The sequence below is a fragment of the Culex quinquefasciatus genome, chromosome 1 (assembly GCF_015732765.1).
Source record: "Culex quinquefasciatus strain JHB chromosome 1, VPISU_Cqui_1.0_pri_paternal, whole genome shotgun sequence".
Classification (NCBI taxonomy): Eukaryota; Metazoa; Arthropoda; class Insecta; order Diptera; family Culicidae; genus Culex; species Culex quinquefasciatus.
Genome location: NC_051861.1, coordinates 10,072,360 through 10,094,317, shown reverse-complemented (window position 1 = coordinate 10,094,317; position 21,958 = coordinate 10,072,360). Strand labels below are relative to the sequence as shown.

The 21,958-nt window shown below is 37.9% G+C and overlaps 3 protein-coding genes across 8 annotated transcripts; 1 reads left to right on the top strand and 2 right to left on the bottom strand.

Moving 5' to 3' along the window:
• Positions 1–8,585: 8,585 nt before the first annotated feature.
• On the bottom strand, positions 8,586–10,877 carry LOC6039928. The gene is made up of 3 exons (XM_038248322.1): positions 10,683–10,877; positions 9,233–10,608; positions 8,586–9,168 (listed from the first exon to the last, which is right to left on the bottom strand). The coding sequence occupies exons 1-3, from the start codon at positions 10,713–10,715 to the stop codon at positions 8,793–8,795; spliced, it is 1,785 nt and encodes a 594-aa protein (XP_038104250.1). The 5' UTR covers positions 10,716–10,877; the 3' UTR covers positions 8,586–8,792.
• Positions 10,878–10,959: 82 nt separating this feature from the next.
• LOC6039927 (4-hydroxybenzoate polyprenyltransferase, mitochondrial) lies at positions 10,960–12,673 on the top strand. The gene is made up of 2 exons (XM_038248337.1): positions 10,960–12,217; positions 12,280–12,673. Exons 1-2 carry the CDS (start codon positions 11,201–11,203, stop codon positions 12,505–12,507), a joined length of 1,245 nt encoding a protein of 414 aa, XP_038104265.1. The 5' UTR covers positions 10,960–11,200; the 3' UTR covers positions 12,508–12,673.
• LOC6039926 (aprataxin and PNK-like factor) lies at positions 12,536–19,654 on the bottom strand. 6 transcript variants are annotated; one of them, XM_038248332.1, is made up of 3 exons: positions 19,411–19,654; positions 18,450–19,329; positions 12,536–13,134 (listed from the first exon to the last, which is right to left on the bottom strand). In XM_038248332.1, exons 1-3 carry the CDS (start codon positions 19,510–19,512, stop codon positions 12,824–12,826), a joined length of 1,293 nt encoding a protein of 430 aa, XP_038104260.1. In that variant the 5' UTR covers positions 19,513–19,654; the 3' UTR covers positions 12,536–12,823. The 6 variants fall into 6 exon arrangements, with proteins under 6 accessions (XP_038104260.1, XP_038104261.1, XP_038104262.1 ...); XM_038248333.1 differs by having other exon boundaries at positions 18,462–19,329; XM_038248334.1 differs by lacking the exon at positions 12,536–13,134 and adding an exon at positions 18,082–18,335.
• Between the last annotated feature and the right edge of the window lie 2,304 nt (positions 19,655–21,958).

Sequence of the window (21,958 nt, the reverse complement as noted above, 5' to 3'; positions counted from 1 at the left end):
TTTCTTAAAGCGGCTCTATCTCAGCAACCCGAGGTCCAATCTCAATGTCTCCTAGACAATTTTATAGCAAATTTTCTGAACTTTTTAAAAAAAAAATTAGAAACGGTCACTCATGGTCACTATTTTTAAAAATTGAAAAACTGCAAATATTTCGCTAAAATCAAACTTTCGGTGGCTATATCTTGAAAACGGAGCCCTTTATCAAAAAATCTGTAAAGTACTTTTCAATTGCAAATTCAATTTTGCATTAAAAAATAATGTCAAACTTGTTTTTGCATGAAACTTCGATTTTTTTTCCAAAAATCACTATTTTTTGAAAAATTCATAACTCGGCGGCAGATTGTTTGACCATGTTTCTCTATGGCTCAAAAGTTGGGGATTTTTGTCCCCTAAAACATATCAAAAAATCTCGAAAATCAAAAAATACGTATTTTGGGAAATTGAGTTTTAGTAAAAAAAAAGTTGATAAATTTTTTTTTCCGTGTACCTTTTTTTCTCAAAAGTCCTAAAAAATATCTACAACTTTGCCGAAGACACCAAATTGATCAGAAAATTCACTCAAAAGTTACAGCTGTTTAAATATTTACATACCATTTTTGTATGGACAGCAGCCAAAATTGTATGGAGACTTGTATGGATGAATCAATCACACAAAGTAGTTTATTTGGTCATAGGGAAGGCCCCCACAAAGTTTGAGCCAAATCGAAAAATACAAATAAAATCCATTTCCGGTTTTGGTAAAGAATTGCTCTAATGTCTAATTTTGAATATATTAATTAAACTGAAATATGAATCTGACACTGTTCAATAAGATTATCTTGAGAAGTTTAATCCAAAGTAGCTCAAGAATATATTTATTTAGTTATTTGTGGAAGTAACTCGTCCATTTTAAGTTCAACCAGTTTAGTGTCCCATAATTTAAATCCTACCGTCAGAAAACAAAATCAAATGTTCGATAAATAGATTTATTTCGTGATCGATTATCCGAAGCTTCTTTGAAGTTTTTTTTTTGTTTGTTTTTTTTTTTTTTGATTATCGAAGCTACGGAAAATAGAGTATGTTCGACTTGAAAGTATCAGCACAGCATATTAAAATTTCCTTTTTTTATTTTCCTTGATAAATAATTTTGCTTTGATAATGCCAAATACATTTAACTGGGAGATAAACTTCGTGGTAAGTTTGTTTTAAAAATATACCAAATCGAGATTCAATGTAATAAAATCACGGATAAAACGTTCAAAAATTCAAACCATAAATCTTGCGCAAGAACCGTAAAACCGTGGGACAGATCTGTCCCACGCCAACCGGGGCTTCTTCCATCCAGCCAGAATGAATGGACTTTTGCACGCCTTTTTATTGTCATTCTGTTCATCCTATTAATGGTCCTCGTTCCACTTTACAAAAAAAAGGATCCTTCTTACCTCTGGTCCAGGTCAGGTCAAAGTAAAAAAAAACAACCCGAAACGAAAGAGTATCAATATTCTCGTCTCGCGCAAACTCTCTGTCCAGCACCATCCTTTTGGACCTGGCCTCCCTCAAAAATTCTTAAGGTCCAGCCAGGACAAAACGACAAGTTTATGACCCTCTCCTGCTTCGATCCTTTCCCAAATTTGTACTTGGAAAAATGTGGCGTGGAACAAAAAGCTGAATGAAACAAAACAACAAGCGAAAGAAGGAATTCAACTTGTCCGAGCCAACTTATGAATGAAGCCCAAATAAAAAGCTCAACCAACTTTGCCAGACAGTCTGGCTCGGCCAAATCGAAAAAGAGCCCGTCGCAGCGAGTGAAATGATGGAAATTTCACTTGAAATTATTGATTCTTTTTTGTTTGCGTGAATCAAGTCTTTTACAATAAATCAGATCAGGTCAGGTATCCTAGTCTCCCCCAGTTTATTCATTCATCGATGCTTTTTCATTCAGCGCGAAAAAAAAGAAAGGTGAGAAAAGAGAGTTACTTTTTTCTTTCCTGGTCCTTGGCGTGGGAGCGATTTATTGATAAATTGTGTGATTCGTGCGGTTTTCTGTGTTGGCCATTATCAATGATCTAATTTATTGGACCTTTTTTTTTTTTGCTTGTTGCTTCGCTGAAACGGTTCTAGGAAATCTTTTCGATTAGTCGGTAATTTGAGAAGCGGCCTTTGGTGGTCGAAAATTTGTCTCGCGTAATTTTTAGGGGTACACTGAGGAAAACTTTCATCGCCTGATTTAAGATTTCATTGGGCTCTCACGTTTTTCAATGACTATTAGGCTGGTACAATTATTTTTAAAAGTTTTTGTCACCCCCCTTTCAAAATTGGCCCGGAAAATCAGGGGGCAAAAAAATATGTTTTACAATAACTTCAAAATTTCAATGAAACCAGCTGAAATCAAATTAAAATACATTCTTCTGCGTTTTAAATCATTTTTAGCATGTTTGGGTTTATTAAAAAATCTTAAGATTTTTTGAAAATTTTCGATGCAAAATCTTTTTTTTCGATACAATTTTTGTTTTTGTCAGATCTTAGATTTTTTGAAAACTAATGATTGCAAAACAACTGAACTAGTGTAAAATGCATTTTAAAACACTTTTTTCATTTAAATGTGAAGACTATGGCTTGTTATTTAAATTTTTATATTTCTATATTTTTTTTTCACTATAACTTGAAAAAATAGTAATTTTATTGAAATTTTTTATTGTTGTGTTTTTTTTCAATCCGCCACGTTGTTTTTTGGAAAACTTTTCAGAAAAAGTTCAACTTAAGTGCATAAGAAAAGGTTGTTTGAAAAACGTTGGAATAAAATCTACAAGTGGAAGTGTATCAAGCAAAGGGGAAGCAATCCGAGATGGAAATCATTCCGGAGGAAATCAGGGCCAGGCAGAAACTGGAAACCAGTTCGAGGTGACGGCGGCAGTCGTGACTGCGGCGGACCAGCTGGCGGTCACATACGGCAGCCCAGGGCCCAGGAGATGCCAAGGACGCGGGGAAAGAAGGACAAGTTTCACATACACACACTACGAAAAAAACGTGTAATATTCGGTCAAATTAGATGCACATAACTGGAGCATCATATTGGACGTGAAATTGTGTCAAATTAGACGTAATATTACACGACCCCAATAATCATCCGATGTCGTGTAAAATTACATTAAACGAATTTTTGATGGGGAACTTTTCCTATTGGAATATAATAATTCTAATTGGATGGAAGAAAAGAGTTGTAGGTTTTATAATTAATACGTTTTATTGTATCACGTCAAACTTTCACATTGCAGCGATTTTCCTTCGGATCTTTTCTAACACGACGACTCTTGAAAACACTTCTTATTGTCCGGGTTTAGTCAACCCGTTGGTGACGGTGTCAACCTGGTCAAGCTGGAGGAAACATACTTCTTGCACACACACACTGGTTCACTAAGTCGTTACTATCTTCTCCGCAAACAGATCCAGGAAGAGTTCGGCCAGTTTCAGCGCTACAGCGGCCGCCGGAACAGCTTTTCTTTGTTCATCGTGGCTGGAACCATATTTTGAAGGGAGTTTCAGGACTTCAAAAATCTAAACAGAAACAAATGAAAAAATGCAAAATTTGTTGTGAACTGTCTCACTCATAAAATAACTGCACTTCAAAAAGATCAAACTTACCGATTTCTGAGATTTCATGGCTCCTGGTAGGAGATTCTGGTGAAAGATCCTGAGCAAAATCTTTACGAAAATCGTTTTTGCCACAGCTTTTTCGCGACGTCGAACATGGCGATCGTTTTGACGTTTCATCACTCTAGCAAACTGGCAATTGTGTAACGGTTAAAACGTGTACTATCGGGTTTGATTTGAAGTAAAATTACATCAAATCTGATGCTCCAAATATGTGCATTAAATTAAACGTACAATTAGGTCATCTATGATGTAATGTTAGATCTCGCATGATATACAGCTGCATCAATGCGAATTTCGTTGATTTACGTCAGAACAAATATAATAATACATCAAAAATACGATTACATGATTAAATAATAGGTTTGATTAACGATTACATCAAATGTAATATTCCAAAATTTTTAGTGTGCACAGCTCTCAGGATGGAAGTGACGTCGTTGGTGTGGGGTCAAATTTGGTGAGAGCGTTCTTATTTATTTTTTTTATTTTCATTACTACTACTTCGTTCGTCGCTGAAGTAAACCATCAATCCTTTTCCCCTTCCAAATCCGGATATCTTGGAGGTCGTCTAAGTTCTTAGGCATCTCTATAGGGTATCCAATCATCAAATCCCTCCCCTACTTCCCCCGTTGATCGTGAGGAGTCGACCAAAAGGAAAAATGAATGGTAATGTGTCATTCGGCACATTCCTGACGCATTTTTTTTCCTTATCGGTGCCAACCTAGCTTTAGCCAGCTTTTTGTTCGGCTAGAGTACGGTCAACCAAGCTAAGCTAAGCTAATATTTCGATGTTTTGAAAATGTCTGTATTGATTCAAATAATCATAACTCGGTCAAATATGTTTTGCCCATGTTGGAAATTTCTGAAAAGTTGGCATTTGATGTCCTCTAAAACATATAAAAAAAAGTACCGTAATCTGGGGCGAATCGGGACTTCAGTCTGAATAGGGACAGCAGTTTTTAGAGCACTTAAAGCTTTTAAATTTGGAAGTGGATGTACACATTTTGATTGGCTGAGTCTGTTCTAACCGAAACCAACCAGAAAAATCAAAATATTTTGCTCCAACATGGTTAAAACTGCTGTCCCAATTCGCCCCATGTGTCCCGATTGACCCCAGTTTACGGTAGTGTTTTCTTGCAAGTCAAGTTATAGTAACAAAAAGTGAAATTAAAAATCACCAAATTTTGTTTTACCTTGTATAATTTTTTTCAGTGTAGTCCATATCCATGCCTACAACTTTGCCGAAGACACTAAATCGATCAAAACATTCCTTCAAAATAGAGCGTTCAATTTCCCGGGAAACGGGAAATTTTCAGCCAATTTCCCGGGAAATCTCGGGAATTCTCAGGAAATTTAGATTTTTATGAAAATTGCTATGATCTTGGTTGTAATTGATATTATGCATCAACATTGTTAAGGAAAATGTTAAAAATGGTTAAAATAAGTGTGAAGAACAGCTTGACTGCGTGTAAAAAATCATTCAACTACAAGAAAATGTATTTTGGTGTTTTTTGATGAGAAATTCTAAACATGCCTCTGTGACCAGTTTATTGAAACAAGGAAATAAAAACATGTAGAAATTATGTTTTTCATGATAAATACTGGTTTCAGCTTTTGAACAAATGATAGCTTTTTAGTGTTGGTTTTACTCCAAACAACCCAATGTTTTCAAATATTTGAAGCACCCAAGTAACCATCCAGCACTAACTAAAGTCATTAATCAGCAGGATATTGGCACCACTATTGCTGATTAGCCACCCAACAACATTTGTTAATGCAAATCAGCACTGACTCAACAGCACAGTCAATAGCTGTTATAATGCTGATTTAGAGCCTAGCAACACTTTCAAAATTATTTATCAAACTGGCAACACGATTCTGGTTTTGAGTGAAGAGTGAAAGAGAGAGAGAGAGAGAAAAAAAACAAACTTCTCGCTCACTCGTCGTCTTGTTTGAAATGAGCATCGATTTTTTTCGTTTTGGTTAAGTTTTTTAATTGGTTTTTCATGTAAGTATGTGAGTATGTGCTTAAGCTTTGAATATATTTCTGCATTTTTTTTTTTTTTTTTTTTGGAACGGACAATAGAAGTAATTTTTCAATGATTTTTTTTTTGTTTGTATTGCTATGCAACATGATTTAAATTATGTAATAAACATCATTTCACAAAAAGTCTTCTATTTTTTCACATTTAACCCTCTAACACCTGTACTTGCACCAGTGCTCCATAATTCTTTTACTTCAAATTGTAATTTCTTTAGTACTAGGTAGGGTAGAGGACCCAGTTTTCGCCCTGCTCCAGTTTTCGCCCACTTACTGGATTTAATCTGTATTTAGCAAACTTATACCATTTTTTGGTTGAATTAACTATGCAGGTTTACATATTCATTCATTTCTAGTACTAATTGAAACTTTTCTAATGAATTTCTATTGTTTATTAAGTTTTTATAAGCTTTTCAAAAAAAGCCTTACTGCAGCCGCCATATTTTTGTCAATTTAGACTACAGCGGGTAATAATGTTAATGAGGGAAAACATCTCATTTTGTCCGAAAATTATGTAAATGAATAATTCATTAGTTCACTGTATGTGTGAATTTCATGAAAATCTAGTGATTTACCTGTTTTAAACGTTTTCCAAAGGTTATTTCTGGGGTCATGAAAAAACATGCGATCCAATTTTCGTCCAGGGCGAAATCTATTATTGTGTTTTCAGATTTTATCTAGAACCAGTTTTCGTTTGCCATAAAAACTTATCTAATCGCAGCGAAATGTGCTTGAAAATATATTTGGAACATTCTAGATTATTTTTATAGGTTAAATAATCATTTTAATTAGTTTCATTCATTAGGGGGTTTTGGTATAAACATCAGTTCAAAAATTTACCTAAGCTAAGATATGGGACACCTAGTTCAAATGTAGTAAAAGTTTACTGGTACAGAGGAAAACAAATTAAGCAGAGGATGGGAAAGTAGTTACACATGTGCTTTAATATTTTTATTAAGAGGTACTCGAAGTTTTATATTGAGTCAATTCGGGAGCGAATGGCCCATAGGGTTAAAGCTCCCCTAACAAAATCAACAACAACATGGTGCTAATTGTAACTGTGTGCTCTTATCTTGGGTGAATAGGGACACATGAGTTCTATCACAAATTTTGATTTAGTCATATTTTTTTAGTGAGAGTGAGAACATGTTTTGGTTTTAGTTAGAATATACAAAGAACCTAAAAAATAGTAGGACATCTGTAAAGAAAGCTCCTAGGGTTTTTTGAACTTCAATTTATTTTACGACAAAATATGTGCAAATCAATGAAATTGAGCTTCGGGAACATGTTGTGTATCAATAGGAGACCATATTTGCTTAGCTTTGTGTCATAATTTCATATCGTTTCTTGATTTTTGTCGTGGGCGAAAACTGGTTCCAAGGATGGGCAAAAATTGGATTTAGGGGGGCGAAATAACATCAATCTCATTAAGCAAGATCTATTCCCAGTTGCTTCAAAAATTAATATTATCAGAAATAATTCTGATATCATAATTTTGATAATCTAATTAATTATATATATAAACCAAACAATACATTTAATTGAACAAAATCATGTTGAGTTTGTTCATTTATTATTTTTTCAGAGAATTTTCAAATAATAGTTCCAAAAATTTAAGAAAATGTATACTTCCGCTTGAATTTCGGGAATTGGGTCCTAAAATGAAGCTTAGATTGCTGATATTATTGTTCACAGCGATAAAGCTTATTTTTCTGAGTACAATGACCCTTTGTACGACCATAAAGAGCTTAAAATGGATTTTTAAATCAATTTTGAAAAATTAACCTCGCGTTCCTTCTTGACAGAAAAGCTCCTACTTGACAGGTAGTTCCAAGGGGACCATAGTTGATCCATCGAAAAAATGTTGTCTTGTCAAAAAAAAATTTTGCATTAAAATGAAAAAAAGTGATCAGAAATGGTTTTTAATCGTGTTTTTACCGTTGTACATAAAAATTGGCATAGGGCAATTTACAAATTCAATTTACAATTTCCCGGGAAACGGTAAATATTTTTTTTCGGGAAATCCCGGGAATTCCCGGATTTTTTTTTTTCCCGGGACGGGAAATTGGACGCTCTACTTAAAAAGATACAGATTTTTGCATTTTCACATGTATTTTTTGTATGGACAGCTGCCAAATTTGTATGGAAAATTATATGAACGAACTAATGATGTAAAATGGGTTCTTTGGGCATACCGAAGGCAACAAAAAAGTTTCAGCTGGATTAAAAAATTTAAAAAAAAAAACAAATGACCGAAATCTCAGAAAATTGCTCACTTTAATTTACATTAAAATTTTAAAGCTTTTTGAAAAAAAAAAATTTAGCTCAAAAATCTTTTGGGTTCAATTGAAGGATATTTGTACCAGCCCAATATTACCTATTGCTGAATTTTTGAATTATTGATTTATTTTAAATTTATTTATTTTATTTGTTTTTATTGATTTATTTAAATTTATGAATAATTAATAAATTTAAAATAAATGATTTTGTTAATTGATGAAATTTTTGTTTGTTCATGTTTGCTTTCACCAACAAGAGCGTATCCAAAAATCTCCGAAAAACAAACTAACATTCAAAATTATGCTCCGGGCTTGCCGGTATTACAGACTTTTTTTTCTTTCAAAGAAGGACTTGAAATCAAATTTCGTACCTGCTTTGCTACGCGCAAATTGCTGAAATTTCGACATTTGTGTAAAATGTTTATTCTTGGCATACAACAACGCATAAATAATAATTTTAAAGTAATATTTAACGAGAGATAACAAAAAAAAAACATTTTGATTCGGTGGCAAATTTACTCTCCATGCGTTGGGGAAAACGAAGTTTTTTTAAGGTGCCATATTTGATCTCGCTCGATATTCATACGACGGGTTTTTCGAACATGTTTATAACACAATAAGGAACAAAGATGTAGCGAAATTTATCTCATTTTATTCTCCCAATTCTCGGAGCGCCAGTCTGTTTATTCTCTACTATTACAACTATATCAAATACGATCTCAGCCTTGAAGCAGCCGTCCCAGATCGCGCAGGTCGCACGTGGCTTGTTGTATGGACTAACTATTTTTTAAAACTAGAAAATACGAAACAAAACAAAACAAAATGCCCCTCTCCGTCGTCTATGGCTGCGTCATCTCCATCGGGTTCGCCTCCTCCTGCAGCTTGATCCGGTCCAGGGCCTTCCGCCGGTCGGTGAAGCGGTGCAGCTTCATCCAGACACGGAGGCCCCACTCCATGACGAGGACGGAGGTGAAGAACTCGGTGTATTTGCCGGAGTCCTCCTTAGGGACCAGCTCCCGCTCTAGCTTTTTCATCATGGCCCACTTTTGGTCCTCGGTCAGGGCCAGCGTCACGTCGGTAAAGTAGCACAGGTTCTCCTCGCTCTGCCACTGGCGCTCCGTCTTGTCGCGGTACGTCTCGTGGATGTCGAGCAGTTCGCGCTCGTACTCGTCGTAGGTGGCGACCATCTCGTCCACGGTGAGTGCGCCGGTGGTGCTGTGTGGGAGGGGGAATTTTGGATTAGTGAAGGTTGTTTGGGGGGGTGGGGTCAAACACTTACAGGTACGGGACATCCAGCAGGGTCTTATCTTCGGGCAGCAAGAGATCGATCTTGTCCAGGGCTGCAATCTGCTGTCGCACGGCTTCGTTCTCCTTTTTGAGCGCTTCCCGATCGACGGGCTGTCGAATGGCCAGCACTTCCTTCTTGGCCGCTTTCTTCTCCTTGGCCGGTTTGGACGATTCGCCGGTGGCCTCCTTTTTGATCGTCGGCTTCTTCGTGTCCTTTTGCAGCCATCCGTCCAGACTTTCGTTCATCTTGGTTTTGGCCGTCTCTTTGCGGCGTCGCTTGCCGCCGGCGGCGGCCTTTTTGGAAGTTTGGGAAGAGGACGCGTTATCCTTCGATTCGGGCGAAGTGATGTCGAGGTTGTAATCGATGTTGTTTTTGGGTTTGCGGTCCCGCATGGAGCGGCCGTTGGTGGGAACTTCGTCGCTGCTGCTCCCGATGAGCTCCTTTGCGGGGGATTCTTCGCTGAAGAGGTTTTCGTCGCTCATGTTGCCGTTCGATTTGGCGGCCTCCCGGGAGTTTCGCTTAGCCACGGGGGTGAACCTAGAGGGAAGATCCGACTCCTCCTCCTCTTCGTCGTCCGAGTTGCCGAAGATTTCGGCCTGGCGGCGTCGTTTGGACACGACAGGCTTGCGGCTCTCCGAGGAGCTGGACACGACGATCGGTTTCACGTCAACCGGCGAGTCCTTTTTCTTACGGGGCGTCTTCACCGTTGCCGGAACGTACGCGACCGAGTTGGAGTCCTCCTGGCTCGAGCTCGGCGTGTACGGATCTGGCACGCATTTGACGGTGTCCTCGATCCGGGATGGCTTGTACCGACCGCTGTTCTCCGGACTGGTTCCGTTCAGCGCCGTCGGGACGTACTCCGAGTGGGACGTCGACGACGAGCTCGCCTTCACCGGTGCCGGAGTGTACTCCTGGCTCGCGGACAACGCCAGCAGCGCTTCGTTCTCCTTTTGCATCTTCTCTATCTTAAGTCTCTGCTCTTGCATCTCCTGGAACCCTTCCCGCGACTCGTCCTTAATCCGGACCACCAAACATCCCGGATGTAGCTTCTTCCCGTTCTCATTGAAGATTATGTTCAAATTGTCCCGATAGTTCTCGTCCTTGAACTCGTACCGAACGACGAAGAACGGCCGCTCCTCCACCCGGTACAGGTACTCCTTGTCCACGATGGCCCGCACCGATTCCCGCCGCAAGCCGCCGCCCTCGCCAAACTGCTTCCGGCATAGCTCGCCCAACTTGCGGTAAACCGCCTGCCAAACATCCAGCGGAACATTCTTGTTCTCCGGCCCGGCCGAATCCCACAGTTGCTGCTCGCCAACCCGATCCGGTGCCACCTCCAGGACCAGCAGCACGAATCGCTTCCCGATCTGCGGCAAAATAAAAAGTGGTCAACAGCTGCGCAACAGGTTCGTTCCCCCTACCCCACCCCACCAACACTTGCCTTCAGCTTTTCGATGATCTTCGAGGGGAACATTTTGTTGGGTGGCCGATGTTGTTTGGAATCGACGGCCGCTAGATCATAGCAAGCGGATTGCGACTCTATATCGGAACGCCTGCTAAGCGCGATTGCCGGGAACTTTCGGTTTTGAATCAACAACGCGACAACTTTTTTTGTGTGTTTGTTTTGACGATTGACGTTGACCGCCACAGTTGATTATACGGTCAAAAAAGTCGACATTCGTTCGAAAATCACCACGTGGGTTCGTTCAAATTTTGACAGCTGTTAAGTAATCATCATCATCGATCGAAAAGAGAAATAATGTGATCCGCGCGGTGAAGGCGAAAATCGTGAATTTCGGTGATTTTTCGTGAATTTGCGTAACTTTTTTGGTACAACACGAGTCGCAACGTCCGACACAACCCGTTTCAAGTCCAAACCGTGTCGGAAAATGAGTTGAAACGCCGCATCGAGAGCGCCGACGAATTTCGCAATCGCGACCATAAAAAGAACGCGAAGAAATGTTACGAACGTTGTTCTGCCGGAAGTGGCAACCGGTCCACCGGCAGCTGCACGGCCAAAGATTGGTGCTGTGCGGTCGGCCACTCGTTGCAGGAGCGACCTCGTTGCGACACGACGGTTGTTTACCTGTGGAGAGAGCAAAGTGCACCGGAATTCGACCGCTGGATGCGCCGCGGTGGCCACTTCCGACCGGAACCGGCAGTTTAGTGTTAAGGAATTTTAGTAGTCAAGTTAGCGATAAGGATCGAGGTGGCGCGCTGACGACGCGGATTGTGCAGAGTCCGTACGCGCGGTTGATGCGGCTGGACCGGCCGATCGGATCGTGGCTGCTGTTTTGGCCGTGCGGCTGGAGTATTGCGCTGAGCGCACCGGCCGGATGCTGGCCCGATCCGGTGATGTTGGCGCTGTTTGGAACGGGGGCGTTTATTATGCGGGGCGCAGGTTGCACCATAAACGACATGTGGGACAGGGACATTGACGCCAAAGTGGCTCGAACGAAGAGTAGACCGCTGGTGGCGGGGGAACTGACCCAGCTGGACGCTTGGATGTTCCTTGGGGGGCAGTTGGCCGTTGGTCTGCTGGTGCTGCTCGAGTTGAACTGGTACTCGATTGTGCTCGGGGCGAGTTCCCTTGGGTTGGTAATCGTTTATCCGTTGATGAAACGGATCACGCACTGGCCGCAGCTCGTCCTCGGGATGACCTTCAACTGGGGAGCGTTGCTCGGCTGGAGTGCCACGACCGGTTCCGTTGAGTGGTCCGCCTGTCTTCCGCTTTATCTGGCCGGAGTTTGCTGGACCATTGTCTACGACACGATCTACGCCCACCAGGACAAAGTGGACGACGTTCTGCTGGGCATCAAATCGACGGCGATTCGCTTCGGGGACAACACGAAGCTGTGGCTGACCGGGTTTTCAACGGCCATGCTCGGAGGACTCGTCACGTCCGGAATCGTTTGCGACCAGACCTGGCCATACTATTCGGCGTTGGGCATTATTTCGGCGCATCTCGCACATCAGGTAAGCTCCGCGTGGGTTCTAATCCTTACAGTTTGATCATAAACAACACTCCCCACCTTCAGATCTACTCGCTGAACATCCACAACCCGACGGATTGCGCCAACAAATTCATCTCGAACCACCAAGTCGGGCTAATTTTGTTCCTTGGAATCGTATTGGGCACCCTGTACAAAGGCTATTCAAACAAGACCGCTTCATCAATCGTCACCCCTGGTCCCACCTCAGCACTCTTGATGTCCAACCAAACCAAACCAGGAACGACCGGAGTTAACCGCAACGTGGCCGTCTAACGGTCAAACGCATAAACCAAGAATTTTCTTTTTTAACGCTTCTTCTTTATTCTGTAAATAATTTATGAAATTCGTACAGCTTTAAGGTGCATGTGTCGTGTCTAGCTGGATTAGGAATAAAAAAAAAACCTTACTTTGATTTGCCAAAAAGTATCGCTCAGGAAAATCGAAAACGGACTCTTTCTGTAGTGGATTCCACCGAAAACTGCCCTCGGCTCTTTCTAATAGTAATAACTTACAAACAAATTTATTCCCCGTTTTTGTAACAATAGAGAGTGAAAAAAAAAAACAAAACTAAATCACCAACAACCAACGTTCACTCTTCATCCCGCTCCTCGTTGTTGGACTCGTCCGAACCGTCGTCGGAATGTTCCCCGTCGCCATCGCCATCCGGGTCGTAATCGTCGCTGTCGCTGGCCGAACCGAACAAACTCCGTCCGTCGTCGTCGTCGCCTCCACTCTCGGTGTCATCGTCGGCGCCCACGTCGTTGATGATGGCCGCCATCAGGACGTCCCGCACAAACTGGTTGTCCCGGCGGAGGCGGCCCAGTGTGGGCGGTGGAGGGGGAACGTGGATGACCGGCACGCGAACCACGTTCACCGGTTGCGCCGGCCGCACGACGGAGGCTGTAACGAGTAACGACCTGGCGGGAGTTAGGTTGCGAGTGGGTGGGAGGATTCGTATTTAAAATGATCATTTTGGTGAGTTTATTAGATTTAGCGTTTCAAAACTTGAAAAAAAAAAATCTGTTTTAGTAACATCATTTTTTCTAGCTCCCTCTAACTCTAACAGCATCCGAATATTTGTCGATTTTATCTGAGAATAAAATTACCGATAAACTCCAAGCAAAATCTATTGGAGATTTTCCCTTATCCGCTTAAAAAGTCGAGCATCAACACTTCCCACCTTCCAATTCCCTCTACTATCCGCTAAAATCACAATCCCACTAACGAGAATTTCGCGCATTGGTTGAATACCTGACGCTATTACAAATAATGCATTTCTTAAGGAGGTATTAGACTATGACAAACAACCTCGCACGTTTTCGTGTTTGACAGTTTGCCAAACTTGCAATTGCAATCTTGTTTGCGGCAAACAAAGCAAATGACAAAATGACGTTTCTGCAGGCAAATCAAACGTCAAAAGTGCGAGTTTGTTTGTTTGTCATAGTCTAGTGTCGTACTTATGGAGGGAACTGTCAAACAACCACTCGAATGGTGTATACCTGAGAAAAAAATTGGTGATAAATCAATTTGAGTTTTTTTTTTAAGTTTTAAAATATTTGAAATACATTTAAGACTCGATTATTCAAAGTCCTTTGAAAAAATTAACTTCGGATAATCGAATCCGGAAAAAATATGTTTTTTTTTTCGTTCCGACTACCTGCGTCCCAGACCACCAATCCGAAGGTGTGAGTTCGAATCCCACCTGATTCATATTAGTTTTTGTTCATATTCAAGACACAAATTCCTGATTCCAAATTTCAAAGGTACCGACCGTAATTTGATCCCTGGACCTTCTGCTTGTGAGACAGAAGCCGCAACCATTAAGCCACGGAGCCGGTTAATTTTAATCAAATTTAACGTGGTGATTATTGCATTCGATCGTAATATTACGATCGTTATTTCTCGACTCACGATCGAGATTTCTCGATGGTAAGATTACGACTTACCATCGACAAATCTCGATCTACCATCGACAAATTACGACTTACCATCGAGAAATTACGATCGTAATTTTACTGTTGAGAAATCTCGCTCGTGGATCGAGAAATTACGATCGTAATTTGTAATACCATTTTTTGAATATTTTTTATTTAAACAGCATTTTAATTTCAAAAATTTCAAAAGTTTCAAAAATTTCAAAAAATTCAAAAAATTTAAAAATTGCAAAAATTTTAAAAAATTTTAAGATTGAAATTTTTTTCAAAATTTTCAAAAATTTCGAAAATATCAAAATTTTTAAAAAATTCAGAAATTTCAAAAATTTTAAATCTTTTTTAAAATTTCAGAAATTTTAAGATTTAAAAAAAAAATGAAAAATTTAAAAAAAAAATCAAAAAATTTAAAAACATCGAAAATTTAAAAAAATTCCAAAATTTTACAATGTTTAAAAACTTTAAAAATTTCAATATTTTTTAAAATTTAAACTTTTTTTAATGTTTTAAAAATTTCAACAATTTTATTTTTTTTTTAATTTCATTTTTTTTTAATTTATGAAAAATAAAAAAAATGAAATAAAATCCAATCCAATCCAATAACTCTTTCGCGAAAAAACTGGATTTCCTCCTGATTTGTTTTTTTTTTTCTCTTTTGAAAAAGCACACGATGTTGAACCAAACTGCATCAATAACTCGAAATTGATAAAAAAATGCATATGGGACATTTATGCGATCAGGGGCAGTACAGTCCACATTCGATTATCCGAAGGCCTCGCGAAAATTTCACTTCGGATTATCGAATCACGAAAATAAATTGTTTTTTCGTTGTTCAATTTTTGATTGTCGAGCTAAAGTGATTTAAATGTTTGTAAATGATGGCCAATAAAATTTTTGAAATTTTTATAATTTTTGAAATTTTTAAAGTTTCAAAATTTTTAAAAATTTTAGATTTTTTTTTAAATTTTTAAATTCTTTGGAATTTTTGAAATTTTTAAATTTTTTGGATTTTTTTAAATTCTAAAAAGTTTTAAATTTTTTAAAATTTTTGAAATTTTAAATTTTTTTAATTTTTTTGGAATTTTTGAAATTTTAAAAAGTTTTAAAATTTTTGAAATTTTTAATTTTTTTGAAATTTTTGAATTTTTTAAAATTTTTAAAATTTTAAAATTTTTAAAATTTTTTAAAATTTTTAAAATTTTTAAAATTTTTAAAAATTTTTGAAATTTTTTAAAATTTTTAAAATATTAAAAATTTTTGAAATTTTTCAAAATTAAATTTTTAAAATTTAAAAAAAAATAAAATTTTTGATATTTTTAAAATTTTTGCTTTTTTTTTATTTTGAATACTTGAATTTTTTAAAACACGTATCGAGATTTTCTCGATCGTTAGTCGTAAATTGTCAATGGTAGATCGAGAAATTACGATCGAATGATCTCAATCTACTATCGACAAGTTTCAACTTACCATCGACAAATTACGACTTACCATCGACAAATTACGATCGTAATATTACGATCGAGAAATCTCGATCGTGAGTCGAGAAATTACGATCGAAATATTACGATCGAATGCAATAATCACCACGCATGTTTTGAATATTTTTTTATTCAAACAGAATTTTAATTTCAAAAATTTCATTTTTTTTAATTTTAATTATTTTTTTAAATATTTCAGAAATTTGTTTTTTTATTTTAATTTTAAAAAGTTTAAAATTTCCAAAAAATGATTTTTTTTTAAATTTTAAAAGTATTTTAAATTGTAAAAAAAATATTTTTTTTTTGAATATTTCAAAAATTAAAAAAAAAAGTTTTTGATCGCAAAAATTACGTGGTGATTATTGCATTCGATCGTTATATTTCGATCGTAATTTCTCGACTCACGATCGAGATTTCTCGATCGTAATATTACGATCGTAATTTGTCGATGGTAGGTCGAGATTTGTCGATGGTAAGTCGCAATCTTACTATCGAGAAATCTCGATCGTGAGTCGAGAAATTACGATCGAATGCAATAATCACCACGCTTCTTTCGCCATTGATACTTTTTTTGAAATTTTAAAAATTTATTGGATTGGATTTATTTTATTTCATTTTTTTATAAATTTAAAAAAAAATTAAGGTTTTGAAATTGTTAAAAATTTTAAAACATTTAAAAACTTTAAATTTTTTTAAAATATTATAATTTTAATTTTTTTTTAAATTTGTAAAATTTTTGAATTTTTTTAAATTTTAAAATTTATTAAATTTTTTGAAATTTTTAAAATTTTTAAAATTTTTGAAATTTTTGAAATTTTTGAAATTTTTGAAATTTTTGAAATTAAAAAAAAAAATTGTAATTTTAAAAAAAAAATTAAATTTTTAAAACTTTTAAAAATTTAAAATTTTTGAAAAGTTTTGCAATTTTTAAAAAAATTTAGAAATCTGAAATTTTTAAAAAATTTGAAATTTTTAAAAATTTAAAATTTTTAAAAATTCGAAATTTTTAAAAATTTTAAATTTAAAAAAAAAAATTTTTAAAGTTTTTAAAAATTTTGAATTATTTAAAAATTTTGAAATTTTTAAAGATTTTGAAAATTAAAAAAAAAAAACATTAAAATTTTTGGAAAGTTTCAAATTTTTGAGATTTTTCAAATTCTTGATTTTTTTGAAATTTTGAAAATTTTTGAAATTTTTAAAATTTTCTAAAAAATTTTATATTTTTTAAAAATTTTAAAGTTTTAATTTTTTTTTTAAATTTTTAAAAATTTTGATTTTTTTTATATTTTAAAATTTTTTGAAATTCTGAAAATTTGGGATTTTTTTTTTGAATATTTGAATTTTTTAAAACACATATCGAGATTTTCTCGATCGTCAGTCGTAATTTGTCAATGGTAGGTAGATCGAGAAATTACGATCGAATGATCTCAATCTACTATCGACAAATTAGGGATTGCCTCAAAAGGGAGAATCTCGGAAGGCCGCAATCCAAAAGGCCGAATTTTGTCTTTAGCTCATAAGGCAGAACGTCTCATAAGGCCGAATGTCTCGAAAGGTAGAATGATTATGGAATCTAGAATTTTGTTCATATTTTCACGATTTTCATTGATTATGATGTTCAGAGGTACAGTAAACTAACAAACTAAGTTTTTGGGTAATTCATAGCTAAATAAGTACATAATGGGTACATTCTGTTTATCTTTACCGATCATATTGTTATCATGCATGCAAGTGAGTAGAGTAGAATGAATTAAAGCATTTCGAAAGTGTTTCAATCTTATTGTTTATTGAATTATGGTGACGATAACAGCAATGCTAGAAAGTTATGCCTTCTTTATTTGGATACCATTTTTTGTTACATAACTATTTTTGATAAAAATAATCCTTGGGCTTTGTCATAATGAGTATCACTGGTTTGATGCTTGTTTGGCAAGGAGTATGATTTGATCCGATGTGGAATTAAAATCGAAGATTTCAGTGTAATGCTGAAGCTTCCATTTTTACACATGGACACCACTTCACACTACGAGAACCCACTTTGGCGCAGTCTCAGGGCCTAATCACCCTCCCAAAAAAATATAATAATTATAGCAAACCGAGCCCGAAAAGGCGGAAACGCATGCCAAACGAAAATTCGAATGCGTTTCCGCCTTTTCGGGCGCGGTTTGCCTTATGAGAATTCTACCTTTCGAGTAATTCGGCCTTTTCAATTTCGGCCTTTCGTAGGAGACCCAAAAATTACCACTTACCATCGACAAAGGTCGGCCCAAAAAAAAAAACAGTTTTTTTGTCAGAACTCCGGAAAATTGTAAAAAGGGTAGTTTTTGTTTTGTTAGAAACCCCGTCATGTTATACATTTTTGGAAAGGTATTCAAAAGACCATTCCACAAGCCCAAAAAAAATTAAGATCTGACAATACATTCAAGTAAAACTACAGATAACAACCAATGATAACCAATATTTATTTACCCACACGTTTGAAAATTCATATCAATACCGTTTTGAAAGAGATAACATAAATACTAGATAACAATGATTAGATTCACACCGAATCAATAGATAACGTAATCACCCAGCTTGGCCGGTTGCCTGACGTTCCGTTGGGGACGAGCAGCACCGTTATCGTCTTGGTCGGAATCATCGCCATCCCCCGTTGTCGGTAGTTGACCGATCCGTGGGACATATTTGGCTGCTAAATAAAATATTATTTCTAGTTTTTCGAATATTTCATTACTAAAAGTAATCGATATTGATATGAATTTCCAATTGTGCCATGAATGAAAATGAAAACGAAAATGAAACGTACCTGCATACTCACTTGAATCGGGATGTTGGTACTCGCGAAAGTGCTGTGGATTCCGCCGGTAGCACGCGGCCCCGAACGGACAGTGCGGCGCATCATCGGCCGCGGGTGGAAACGCCGGCCGCCGGTAGTCCACGTCGTGCGGATGGGCAAACTCGGCCCGATGGTCCGTCGTGTGACGGTAGCACGCGATGCCGAACTGGCACGAAGGCCGCACCGGAGGACCGGTGCTGTCGGCGGTTTCCTTTTTGACCTCCACGGCGGGAGCTGCATCGGGTTGTGGGAACTTTGGACCAGCTGCGCCGCTGCTGCCTTCGGCAGCTTCATTTTCTTCACCGTCCGGATCAGGTTTGACAACTGTGGGAGTGGTCGCTTCGAAGCTCGGCGATTCCAAGGCATCGGCGGCAGCCGCTTCTTCTTCCGGGTTTTGATTTGACGTAACGACGCCGTCTTCCGTGGCCTCGCTTCTGTGCCTCTTCGAGGAATCTGCCTCTGAATCTTCCCCGCTGTTCTTCCGCTTCTCCCCAGCAACGGCGACTGAAGCATCCGGAATCGGTCCACTGTTGACCTCCTCCATGGTTCGAACGCGCAGCGTTACTCCCGTAGATGTGACTTCGCCGTTCGCCGGCACTTCCGGTCCTGTGGCAACCTCCCCGAACCGAATCTCGTACCAGTACTGATCCGGCAGCAGGGCAAATTTGTCCCCCTTCTGAAGTGTGGCCGTTAAATCTTTAGCCAGAATGTTCAGCACGCCGTCCACTCCGGTCCGGATGAAGATCGGATTCGAATGGGTCGAGGTGATCTGGACGCTGTGGCCACCACCGCTTTCGACCGCGTCGAGTTTGAGAGTGCCGTGAGTGCGTGAAATTCGAGCGTCATTGCACTGCGAATCCAAGTCGTGAATAAACAGGAAAACGAATCGGTTTGAATCAAAACAAAAGAGAACGGAAAAGCCAAAACAAACCTGCAGAATTGAGTCACGGCCGATGGTGACGATGGAACCGGGCTGGTTGGGCACGGCAATGTCCACCTGTCGGTCGCAATCGAACAAATACAGGGACGGCATCTTGGTGTGGCACAAATCAACAATTTACAACATTTCCGAGTAAAATTTGAAATTCTCTAATTTCAAATCGTGAAGTCACACGAAACGAAACGAATGTGGCGCAAAAAACAGTGAAGCGCGATTTCAAGGTCGAGCACACGCGTTTGACAGTGCGCGCGCTTTGTGTGAATGTCGACTCAAATCAACTGTGGTATGGAAATAGGGTCGACTCCGCAGTCTCATCGCGAGAATTTAAAGTTGTTTTTTTTTTAATCTCTGACACCACATATAAAATTTGCATTTACAACACAAAAAAGTGATCAAAACTAAGATCAAAAATATCTTTATAAAAAAAAACCTTATGTTAATTCACACCACCAAAGAAGTTGGCTATTAAGCATTAGAAGAAGAAGTAGTTGCACGCCAGAATATAATTTCTGATATTTTTTATTTCTGGAAAAATATGGAAATTCTTAAATTGGGTCCTAAAATGAAGCTTAGATTGCTGATATTATTGTTTACAGCGATAAAGCTTATTTTTCTGAGTACAATGAACCTTTGTACGACCACAAAGAGTTTAAAATGGATTTTTAAATCAATTTTGAAAAATTAACCTCGCGGTCCTTCTTGACAGAAAAGTTCCTACTTGACAGCTCGTTCCAAGGGGACCATAGTTGATCCATCGAAAAAATGTTGTCTAGTCAAAAAAAAAAAAATTTGCATTAAAATGAAAAAAAGTGATCAGAAATGGTTTTTAATCGTGTTTTATACCGTTGTACATAAAAATTGACATAGGGCTTTAGTACCCAATTGGTCCTAGAATTAAGCTTAAATCTAGGATATTATTGTTCACAACGATAGATAGAGCTTATTTTTCTGAGTTCAATGACTCGAGATCTTTGTACGATAGGTACGACCCCAAACGATTTAAAATGGATTTTTAAATCAATTTTGAAAAATTAACTTCGCGGCACTTCATGACAGAAAAGGTCCTAGGGGAAATATACCATTTCTCAGCCTATTTCTATTATCGGCCTATCAGCACTTTGATCATGAATTACAGCTTTCATAAAGTGTTTTTGACTGTTCCAAAGTAACAAATATGTCAATTAAAAGTGAGCAAGCAACTCTCCATTGTTGATGTATCTAAAAATGTTGAATTGGGTACTAAAGCCCAATGTAAATTTTTATGTACAACGGTAAAAAACACGATTAAAAACCATTTCTGATCACTTTTTTTCATTTTAATGCAATTTTTTCTTTTTGACAGGACGACATTTTTTCTATGGATCAACTATGGTCCCCTTGGAACGAGCTGTCAAGTAGGAGCTTTTCTGTCAAGAAGGACCGCGAGGTTAATTTTTCAAAATTGATTTAAAAATCCATTTTAAACTCTTTGTGGTCGTACAAAGGGTCATTGTACTCAGAAAAATAAGCTTTATCGCTGTAAACAATAATATCAGCAATCTAAGCTTCATTTTAGGACCCAATTAGTAGCGGAAAACTCGAAGGTGATGAGAATTGGTTGAACGGCTTAGAGTGATTAAAATGGGTATATTTCCCCTACTTGAAAGTTCGTTCCAAGGGGAGTTATTCCATCGAAAAAAAAAGTTGTCTAGTCAATCTTTTTCGTGTACGTATAGCGGTGTATGCACTTCGGAAGGAATCGGTCAACAAAAATTTCAAATGGGCAGCAGCGGCAGCGAAAGCAAGCCAGAGAGGGTGAAGAAAAGCCCCAAGAAAACTCTCCCTCTCCTTTGTTCTGCTGTTCGTAAAGCTGTTTCTTGACCCCTTTCCTTCCGATCTCCATACTAGCCTTATACGACGTACACGCTATATAAGGCTTTCTAGTCACAAATTTACCAACACATTGAAAGTATGTTTACATGACAGCTGGACGTTTGTTTGCATCAGCTTTCCTATCTCTTTCTAGCAAAAGTTTTTTGTCAGGCGACTTCTAGCTGGTTTTTTTGACTGGCTGCCCGATATGTCAAACAACATACTTCGCAGGGCTGTGACAGCTACAGCTCGATCATTGTTTGCATCAGGACACTGTGACGAGGAGTTCGTCATTTTTGAGTTAAATTATATTTTTTTCACTGGGCCTAGAAAGCCTTATACATGCGCACGAAGATAACTCTATAGAGTTATCTAAGCCCGCTCTCACAAACATTAGCACGCCATTTGTTTTGCTGGCTGGTACAAAATTTAACCTCAATCTTTTTCGTGTACGTACACACAATACATGCGCACGTAGATAACAGCCCGGGAGCATGTTGACAGCTCCCATACAAACTGAGCGTACCCCGTTTTGTGGGCCCAGTGGGCCTAAGATGGCGGCCTTCGATATTATCTAGCCAAATTTTTGAGAATGGCAAATAGTTTAATTAAATATAGTTTTTGCCTTGTTTTGGTTTAAAACGACAAAATAAACATTATGGAATCTTGGAATTTGATACGCCACGTT

Coding starts and splice junctions, on each gene's coding strand:
- LOC6039928 (XM_038248322.1), bottom strand. CDS start 10,715: ATGTTCCCCTCGAAGATCATCGAAAAGCTGAAG. Junction 10,609..10,682: donor AGATCATCGAAAAGCTGAAG/GCAAGTGTTGGT, acceptor ATTTTGCCGCAG/ATCGGGAAGCGATTCGTGCT. Junction 9,169..9,232: donor CTGCTGGATGTCCCGTACCT/GTAAGTGTTTGA, acceptor CCTCCCACACAG/CACCACCGGCGCACTCACCG.
- LOC6039927 (XM_038248337.1), top strand. CDS start 11,201: ATGTTACGAACGTTGTTCTGCCGGAAGTGGCAACCGGTCCACCGGCAG. Junction 12,218..12,279: donor CGGCGCATCTCGCACATCAG/GTAAGCTCCGCG, acceptor CCCCACCTTCAG/ATCTACTCGCTGAACATCCA.
- LOC6039926 (XM_038248332.1), bottom strand. CDS start 19,512: ATGCCGTCCCTGTATTTGTTCGATTGCGACCGACAGGTGGACATTGCC. Junction 19,330..19,410: donor GCCGTGACTCAATTCTGCAG/GTTTGTTTTGGC, acceptor TTGGATTCGCAG/TGCAATGACGCTCGAATTTC. Junction 13,135..18,449: donor CGATTCAAGTGAGTATGCAG/GTACGTTTCATT, acceptor TACTCGTTACAG/CCTCCGTCGTGCGGCCGGCG.